Raw genomic sequence first — 9,821 nt, forward strand, 5'->3', positions numbered from 1 at the left:
ACGAAGATTAAAAAAAATAAATTCCAAACGATTACATATATTTAACTTCCAATAAAAACAAGAGTAGAATGGAGGGCAGTTCGTTATTATATATATATATATATATATATATATATATATATATATATAATTTTTTTTTTGATTTTGTGTTTTTTAAAAAATTAATTAAAAAAATAAAAAAATTATTTCAATATATTACAAGTGGAAAATATATTTTAATTTTTTTTATATTTCTAGATAATTTTAAAATACTGATATAAAAATAAATTTTAAAAAATAAAAAATATTATTTTAATATATTTTTATTTAAAAATATATTTTTAAAAACAACTACAAACCATATTCCAATACAGACAGTAATGAAACTTCATTATTTATAGTGGTTTATCCAAAGAAAACTCAACAACGTACTGTAGTTCAATACCTTTTTTTTTTTTTTGGCTCTTATTATTCGGTTCGAAGAGAGGAAAAGAAGCAGCAAAGACCAGCAAGAACAACCCCTCAAAAAGGACATTATTACAGAAAGAAATGCAGGGTGATGAGGCCAAGGTCTTGCTAGGCTTCCCTCCCAATTCCCGCCCCACTCTCTCTCAGGTCAACTCTCTCTCTCTCCCCCCTTCTTCAATTTCTTCTGCAATCTTGATCTTAAAACAGCGCCTGATCCGTTAGTCGTTTCTCTTTCGAATCTATATTTTATGAGCTCCAGTAAATAAATAAAATTAATTTCTAATTCTAGGGTTTGAATACATCACTTTCTATAGTAATCGATCATTGATTCTCAAGCTAAGCTAAGCTCTTCTCTTTGTTTCCTTGCTTCTTGTTGTCAAATGAATTATTTATTTATTTATTTGCGTCTCCATCTTATGTATTAGGTTAAAGCTGCATACAGAAAGAAAGTATGGGAATCTCATCCTGACCTCTTTCCTCTTCATGAAAAGCCCGGTGCCGAGTCCAAGTTTAAGTTGGTGATTAAGCATTCCCAAACCTTTTTTTTTTGTTATCTCCTTTTCTTTTTCAGTGTTTCAAGAGTTTTGTGATCTTCTTAACTTATGGTTGGTTACTTCGGTAAAACTGACACACCTTGTGTGGCTAAAATGCTTGCTTGCATCTGTATTATGATTAGGGCCTAGGCGGATGAACGGTCATTATAGCATCAATGCGCATTTTGCTGTAGTAATTCGATTTGTAATTTTTTCCCTCTTTTTTTAAATAATGTCAAACTAAATGTTGCGAGTCTTTAGGTTGTGTATTGTGCCAGGTAATATGTTTTTTCATAATTGTTTCATGGTTCTAACTGCTGTTTTTGCGTTTGCTGCAGATTTCAGAAGCTTACACTTATTTGCAGACCGGTAATTCTTCACTTCTTTTTGTATCACGAGATATATTGAAAAACTTAAATCGTGGTTTGCAAGCTCTGAAAAATGGATTAGAAAACTTATTGGAAGTGGACGAAGCTGCGATTCTGCATTAATATTCTCATGGTTTTGCATACATGTGTTTGAGATATTGATTGACTTTGAATAGAAACTTCTAGAAACATTGTGTGTCAATTTCATGCTGTTGCATCTCCTGTCTGTCTGCTGAGATGACTTTGTTGTAGTAAATCTGCTATTTGCTTTTTTTTTTTCTTTGTGGGTGTATTTTTTTGCTGTGCCCTCCTTTTCATGTTAATTGCTTGCTCTTTGGGTTCTCAACTCACTTGTTACTGTAGCTTTTGTAACTAACACAGGTTTATTTGGAAGACCCATTTTACGGTTTTGACTTTGAGGAAGAAACACAAGTCCACTAGGTTTAGAGGTACATGCAACAGGAGCCTTGTGCTTGAGAAAGGATTTCCAGGGTGATAACATGGTAAATTGATTCTATTACTGAATTTGTTTCCTATTTTCTTGCTGCATGGTATTGATGAAACTCAGAATTGCCCATGTTATTTTCTTTTTCTTTATTTTGTTGTGGATGTTGCTGGTGTTGTGTTGTTGTGGGTGTCCTATTTTCTTTGTCAGTGGGATGACTTTGTCCTTCACTTGGAATATATGGAAATTTGGCGGGGCATGTGAAATTTTCGTTGTTGGTATCAAGGATTTTGTTTTAGGTTTTTTGTAGACTGAAATTCATGTCAAATTGAAGTCCTTAATTTGTGCTCCACCGCCACATTCATCATCCATTTAGTTAACCCAGTATCATTGCTTGTCTTTTGGATCATAATTTGTTCAACCTTAATCATTTTATATATTTATATCTTAGTTGGATCTTTTTTTCTTCGTTCTTTTCAATTTTGCTCAAAGTCCTGTTATATTAAGGACATCTGCCAGTAAACTACAAGCACCAAAACCATGACCAATCTCAAGAGATGATTTTATCATAATGTACATCTCTTTTGTTGCAATAATATTGTTTCTGATTTAGGAAGGCTCCTTTGTCTGGTGCTTTTATTGCCCCCTTAGATAGTAGTCTTTTGGTTGCTCTAAAATTTAAATCCCTGCATGTTTTCATTTCTTATAGCTGTTTGCTTATTTTAATGCTTCTTTGAATGTAACAGCCAAGGATATAAGCTGCTGCTGCTGCTGTGCTAATACACGAATGTTTGAAGAAATGGCCCCACTTCGATCCTCCGGATATATTGATCCTGGATGGGAACATGGCATTGCTCAAGATGAAAGAAAAAAGAAGGTCAAATGCAACTACTGCGGGAAAATAGTTAGTGGTGGAATATTCAGATTGAAACAACATTTAGCTAGAATGTCTGGTGAAGTTACTCATTGTGTTAAGGTTCCTGAGGAAGTATGCTTCAATATGAGAAAAAACCTGGAAGGATGCCGTTCAGGTCGAAAGCGAAGGCAAGCTGACTTTGAACAGGCATCTTTAGCTTTCCACTCTAGTGAGTATAATGACATGGAGGAAGCTTCCTGTAGTTACAAACAAAAAGGCCAAAAGGTGGTGGGTGACAAGAACTTGGTTATAAGGTTTGCTTCTCTTCGATCCTTAGGATATGTGGACCCGGGCTGGGAACATTGTATTGCTCAAGATGAAAAGAAGAAAAGAGTGAAGTGCAATTATTGTGAGAAAATTATTAGTGGAGGCATCAATCGCTTTAAACAACATCTGGCTAGGATCCCTGGGGAAGTTGCCTATTGTGACAAGGCACCTGAGGAGGTGTACCTTAGAATCAAGGAGAACATGAAATGGCACCGTACTGGAAGAAGGAATCGGAAACCTGAATCTAAAGAGATATCCACTTTCTATACCAACTCAGATAACGAGGATGAAGAGGAGGAGCAAGAGGGAGGGTTGTTGCAATATTCAAGTAAGGATTTGCTGGCCATTGATGATAAAATTTCAGACAATGACATCAGAAATAATATCAAGGGGAGGTCCCCTGGTAGTAGCAGCAACGGTGCTGAACCACCAATGAAAAGATCAAGATTGGATTCAGTGTTTTTGAAGTCTCTTAAAAACCAAACATCATCGCACTACAGGCAAACAAAAGCAAGGATGGGTTTTGAGAAGAAAGCTCTAAAGGAAGTGATCTCTTCCATCTGCAAATTCTTTTATCATGCAGGAATCCCTTCAAATGCAGTGAATTCCCCATATTTCCTCAAAATGCTGGAGTTGGTTGGCCAATATGGGCCTGGTCTGCAGGGACCTTCAAGCCAACTACTATCTGGTCGGTTTCTTCAGGATGAGATCATTACAATAAAAGAATATCTTGAAGAGTTTAAGGCATCTTGGACAATTACTGGCTGTTCTATTGTTGCTGATAGTTGGAACGATCTCCAGGGTAGGACATCAATTAACCTTTCGGCCTGTTGTCCCCGAGGTGCATACTTTGTTTCTTCTATTGATGCCACTGATATGATAGAAGATGCCGCAAGCCTTTTCAAGTTGTTGGACAAGGTGGTGGAAGAGATTGGTGAGGAAAATGTTGTTCAGGTAGTTAAATATTTATTTCTGACATTTCTCATGTTACTCAAATGCACTCGTAAACGGGTGCCTAATAAGCTGTTTTCTTCTGGTTTCCGACACAGGTAATCACTAAAAACACTGCCAGTTTTAAGACTGCTGGGAAGATGCTTGAAGAGAAAAGGAGAAATTTATTTTGGACACCATGTGCTATCCATTGCATTGATCAAATGGTAGAGGACTTTTTGAATATAAAATGGGTAGGAGAGTGCGTAGATAAGGCTAAAAAAGTTACAAGGTTTATTTACAACAATACTTGGTTGTTGAGTTATATGAAAAAAGAATTCACAAAGGGACAAGAACTTCTCAGGCCAGCTGTTACTAAGTTTGCCACTACATTCTTCACTTTACAAAGTTTGTTGGACCAAAGGGTTGGTCTTAAGAGAATGTTCCAATCAAACAAATGGATATCTTCCCGATTTCCCAAAGCAGATGATGGTAGAGAAGTTGAAAAAATTGTCTTAAATGCCACATTCTGGAAGAAGGTGCAGCACGTGAAAAAATCCTTGGAACCGGTTGCGCTTGTTCTTCAGAAGATAGATGGTGATGAAACCCGATCAATAGCATATATATATAATGACATGTGCAGAGCTAAACATGCAATTAAAATTATTCATGGGGATGATGCACGGAAATATGGACCTTTCTGGACTGTGATAGAAAACCAATGGAGCTCTCTGTTTCACCACCCACTTTACGTGGCTGCTTACTTTCTAAATCCATCTTACCGCTATCGACCTGATTTCCTATTGGTATGAGCTATGTCAACTACACCTCTTTTGGTTTTAAGCTTAATGTCCTGCCATTCTGTCCTTATGTCATTTCTTTGTCATAGAATCCTGAGGTTATTCGTTGTCTAAATGAATGTATCTTTGTCATAGAATCCTGAGGTTGTTCGTGGTCTAAATGAATGTATTGTTCGATTGGAAGTTGACAATGGCAAAAGAATTTCTGCATCCATGCAGGTAATGTGCTTTTTGTTGTGTGTTATTTTGGTTGCTGTTGTATCATTTTTAAGGACAGGACTAACATTAGAGATATTCTTGTGTAGTTAGTTGTCTGAAGGTTAGGCTACCATTAATTTGTGCTGCACTAAATGATGCCACAAAATGCAGCCAAAAGAACTATTTTCACGCTCATGATTTGATGTTTTGTTATGTATTCTTAATTTTGTTGATCTTTAAATGTGCGACCCAAGCAGATCCCTGATTTTGTGTCTGCAAAAGCTGATTTTGGAACTGATTTGGCTATTAGTACTAGAATGGAGCTTGATCCAGGTAATTTGTCCAAGATGTCATGCATCTTTGATTAAGCATAAATCAAATTATGGAGTTTGATTGCTTATATTATTATGCAAAATCAAGAGGTGATCTAAATGTGTACACTTATCAATATCTTCTTAGCTGCATGGTGGCAACAACATGGGATAAGTTGCTTAGAGCTTCAACGAATTGCCATTCGTATACTAAGCCAGACATGCTCATCTCTCATATGTGAACACACTTGGAGTATATATGATCAAGTTCATAGTAAAAGGCATAGTACTGCATCCCGGAAGAGATGGAACGAGCTAACCTTTGTCCACTATAATTTGCGTCTAAGAGAACGCCAACTAGGAAGAAAGCCTGGTGATGTGGTCTCATTTGACAACTTAATTACTGAAAACATACTGGATGACTGGCTTGTAGAGTCAGAGAAACAAACCATGCAAGAAGATGAGGTACCTCCAATTATATCTACTTTTTCTCAAAATATTCTTTTATCCTGCACATTGCCTCAGTTCTTCAGGGAGTGATTGAGAACTTGGTGAAACCTCTGGTCCTGTTTTAGGAGATCCTTTATAATGAGATGGAACAATTTGATGGAGACGAAATGGATGAGAATGATCATCAAGAAAAGAGACCTGCAGATATGGTGACATTGGCAGGGGTACTTGAGCCTTTGGATGTTATTCCTGCTGCCGGAGGAGTTACCACTGATGATGATGGTCTTGATTTTCTTGATGATGATTTGACAGATTAGTTAATATGTATGTGGCTCATCAAACCTGGAGTAAGCAGTGAGATACACGTTTAATATTTTGATAGCAAAGTGAATCGGTAATATCATAGACCGATTATCATCTTGTATTTTGTTATGCAGTATGTGATTGTTAAGGTCTTCGTACAGTCCTAATTGATTCTGTCACATTTCCAGGTTGTCTTTCCTTATTCTGATTTCTATTTTTTTTTATTTCTTAATCATAATAGTTGATCCCCACCAAGTAGCCTATCTAACCTTTATTTTCTGTCTTTGTTTTTCAATCAAATTGGTTCATTTGATTTATTTTTTCTTGACTCTGTGTTTTGTAAGTATGTTCTTGATTTGGTATTTTGATGGTGTTGGCACTACAGGTCTACTTGTTAATGATGTCCTTCTGCCCATTCTAATTTGATATGCATATATGTTTGCTACTTTTGTGACAGATAATCTTACATCTCATATAGTCTTACATGTTTAGCAAACTATTCTGGACTGAAGTTTAGATGAGTTGGTATGTATTAATATCCATGTTCATGAAGTTATCAGTTTATCTATATGAATGGATGCCTCTTGTCTTTAAGAGTATGGATTCATATTGATTGTTGGAGGTCAAGTTCCCTTAAAAATTTAGATAAACAATTACCCAAACATTGGAGATGCAATTCCATTTGCTTTAAATATTAAATGAATGCAATCTTGAGTTTTTTGCATGAGATCATTCAGTTGCAGTGTCTAATTGGAATATGTCATTTGGATGAGTTTGCAAACCACGATTTATGTTTTAATCGCCCTGTTCAGAAGATTATGAAGCCGTTACTTAGCTGAACTGCTATTTACTACCAATGAGAATGAGTTATTAAAAGTTTCATGTATGGCAACCGCAGGTGCAAAAGGAGAAGATTCAGCTTCAGGTAACATTGCTTTTTTACTTGCAATTTTGTTTTCTCTTTTCTTTTTCTGGCTGTCATCACTTCGATCAAACATGAGCTGTCTTGTTTAGCCACATATGCTCGAGTTGTGAGGACTGGAGTGCCAAGAGCGCATGGTGGAAGAAGCAATCGTGCTCTGATTCAGATCCCTTTCCTTTTTATTATTCTGGGAACGGTTGGACTGGGGGGGTTAAATGCCACCAGGTGATTAGCAGTGTCAACCCAAAGGATTGTCAAATTTTAGCCAGAAGCTTTTGTTTAGAGTATGTGGTCACATCTATCTTTGATTGTTTTGCTTCTCAGGGCTTACAAAAAGCAGAAAGAGGCGCATCCTTCTCACAACCCTTTTCTTCCGTGATGTGATATCCGCAGCAGAATCCATTTGGATTTATGTAGAGGTTATTATTTAACCTCAGCATCAGGATGTGGTTGTGATTATGATGCATCGCATCAATGTGGTTTGGCTGTATGGCGTGCTGCTCATGGGTGTGTTCATCATCATCATCATCATCATGTTGACTGCAGATATAAATTAATTATCATCATCATTATTACTACATCTGAGGTTTCGCCGTCTCTATAATTTTATAGCCTTTGTGGGCAGTTACTAGGAAATGAGAAAACTGCAGTTGTGAGATAATTTCCATGGCTTGAACTTTTGAGTTCAAGTGTAGCTAATAGAATGTATTGATATGATATCTGAAGCCCGTCATTTGGATGCCTTGTTAGGAACCTCACTGGAGTGTTGATGGAGGATTGCGACTTGGTTTCCAATTTATCTATAAAGACCTGTCTGGACATCAGGGCATCGCAAATAAAGTTTCGGATAAAAAATCCGCAAAGAACATATGAACCACCTGTTTACCGACAGGCCCTAGGTTAAAATGTTGTTAATAAATCCAAAGTTTTGATTTTGGAGAACTATGATTTCAACGCCAGAACAAAACAAAAATGATTCCTTTTTAAGAAATATGATTTTAATGTTAAAAGTTAAATCTTGATTTTTTTTAGTTGAACGAAAAACACCACCTTCTCTAATTATTATTATTATTATTATTATTATTTTTCATACACTAATACTTTTTATTTGATTCAAAATTATTTGTATATTCCCCCCTGCAACACGGATAATTCTGTGGCTCGGTTTTTACTAAACTTTTCCTTTTGCTTTCTAATTTCATCCCTAAGCCTTTTCTTCTTATTTTTTATTGAGATTTTTGTTTTCTTTTTATAATAGGATCAATCCTTGACTCATGACAATGATTACAAGTTATAAGGGTTAATTTGGGTGAAGTTTTGGATTTTTATTAAGTACTTTTATAAATTTAAATTATTCATCCTTCAACATTTAATTTTTTTAATTTATATTCGTACTTTTTTAAAAATGAACCATATCTTTTTTTTATTGTTTTTTTTAGTTTTATCACTCAATTTTTTTTTTTGAGATTTTTGCTTTTTTTAGGGGGTTTGCCTTTTATGTGGTCAATCTCAGCTTCATAACCATGATCATGAGTTTCAAAGGATAACACAGGTTAATTTGGGTATTTTTTAAGTTTCTTTTAATTTTTTTTTAATTTCATCATTTAATATTTTTTTTTAGAATTGATCTTCGTGGTTTTTTTTTCATTTTTTTCTATGGAGTTATTCCAATCTTATGTCAATGGTTGTGGGGTAGCGGGTTAACTCGGGTTGATCTAGATTTTTTTTTCCAGTTTTACGATTCAATATTTAGACTGTTTGATAATTTTATTCAATTCGCTTTTATTAACGATTTTTTTAATTTTTTATTGGCACATAATTTTATTCAATTCACTTTTATTAATGATTTTTTTTAATTTTTTATTAGCACAAATAATTGTTTGATTAAATAGAAATTTTATTCTAAAAGTTATCACACACAACTAAGTACATGATTCATGTTGCAAGATTAAATATTTTTATCTTAGTTATTTTTTAATTAAATATCAATTTATTTAATCGAACATAATTTATGGTTGAAAATCTTTTTGTGTCCAAAAAAAATGTTGGAAATGCCTGTATATTATTTTTTGACACTCAGAAAATTATCTGGATTTTAAATAGCTAGTTTAAACCACTTAATGGAGAAATTTTTGGATTGGCAAGTATGGCTGGTGGGCAACGATGAGTATCGCATCAAATACTTGAAAAGTAAAAGCATCTGAGGTCGTGGTCTACTGGTGGAAGGGACTTGTTCCCTTCCTCTACACCTGAGTTCGATGCTCAGTGTGTATGCCTGTCATCCCCGTGATGTCTTACCTGTTCACTGGACTTACAGGGTGTTCAGTGGGTTTGGGGATTAGTCATGGTGCGTGTAAGCTAGCACGGACACCTCGAGTTATCAAAAAAAAAAAAAAAATTCTATGACAAGGCAAAGACTTGATTAATCCATGTGGTGGCTGGCCTGTTCTTGTAAATAATTAACCCTTATCACATCACCCTTATTAATCTTTAATTCCAGGAAACAATGGGAAGTTGCGTTATTCTTCATCATGCGTTGTATTCTTATGAAAAGTTCAGCGCTTTCTCCTTTAGTAGCTTTTGCAACTGTAATGTAATACACTAATTCTGAGTGTAAATATTGTATTGCTTCTCTTACTTTTGGTCAATGGAAGAAGGATACGAAGGACAAAATCCACAGCTTACAGAAAGAGCTAAGCAGGAGGAGCAGCTTACAGGATCTGAGCTAAGGCAAAGTACACACCACCTTGCTTTTCATCTGAGAAGCCGGTGCGAGCTCTCTCTCGCATCTTGATGAGAGGCTGGCAGGTGGCTGCTGCTTTCTACTGCTTGTGCTGCGTTTCCAGGGTTTTTATATCCCACATCGAAAAGAACTGAAAATACGCGTGTGCACGTAGTCTATAAAAAGAGAAGCGTGAAACCGTACTACTC

At 35.5% G+C, this 9,821-nt stretch overlaps 1 protein-coding gene across 6 annotated transcripts; it reads left to right on the forward strand.

Annotated features, from left to right (window-relative positions):
• The first annotated feature begins 396 nt into the window (after positions 1–396).
• On the forward strand, positions 397–7,607 carry LOC133691378 (uncharacterized). 6 transcript variants are annotated; one of them, XM_062111851.1, is made up of 8 exons: positions 2,544–3,930; positions 4,026–4,712; positions 4,842–4,925; positions 5,162–5,237; positions 5,364–5,680; positions 5,791–5,989; positions 6,867–6,893; positions 6,983–7,096. In XM_062111851.1, the coding sequence occupies exons 1-6, from the start codon at positions 2,581–2,583 to the stop codon at positions 5,980–5,982; spliced, it is 2,706 nt and encodes a 901-aa protein (XP_061967835.1). In that variant the 5' UTR covers positions 2,544–2,580; the 3' UTR covers positions 5,983–5,989; positions 6,867–6,893; positions 6,983–7,096. The 6 variants fall into 6 exon arrangements, 4 of the variants coding, with proteins under 4 accessions (XP_061967838.1, XP_061967835.1, XP_061967836.1 ...); XM_062111852.1 differs by lacking the exons at positions 6,867–6,893; positions 6,983–7,096 and adding an exon at positions 6,103–6,168 and having other exon boundaries at positions 5,791–6,012; XM_062111853.1 differs by lacking the exons at positions 6,867–6,893; positions 6,983–7,096 and adding an exon at positions 6,103–6,168.
• Positions 7,608–9,821: the final 2,214 nt, after the last annotated feature.

Source organism: Populus nigra, chromosome 4 (genome assembly GCF_951802175.1).
Source record: "Populus nigra chromosome 4, ddPopNigr1.1, whole genome shotgun sequence".
In the NCBI taxonomy this organism is placed as follows: domain Eukaryota; kingdom Viridiplantae; phylum Streptophyta; class Magnoliopsida; order Malpighiales; family Salicaceae; genus Populus; species Populus nigra.

Bases quoted from the DNA above. Each gene is read 5' to 3' on its own strand.
- LOC133691378 (XM_062111851.1), top strand. From the start codon at position 2,581: ATGTTTGAAGAAATGGCCCCACTTCGATCCTCCGGATATATTGATCCT. The intron at 4,926-5,161 runs GTAATGTGCTTT...CGACCCAAGCAG, and splicing joins GAATTTCTGCATCCATGCAG to ATCCCTGATTTTGTGTCTGC. The intron at 5,238-5,363 runs GTAATTTGTCCA...ATATCTTCTTAG, and splicing joins TAGAATGGAGCTTGATCCAG to CTGCATGGTGGCAACAACAT.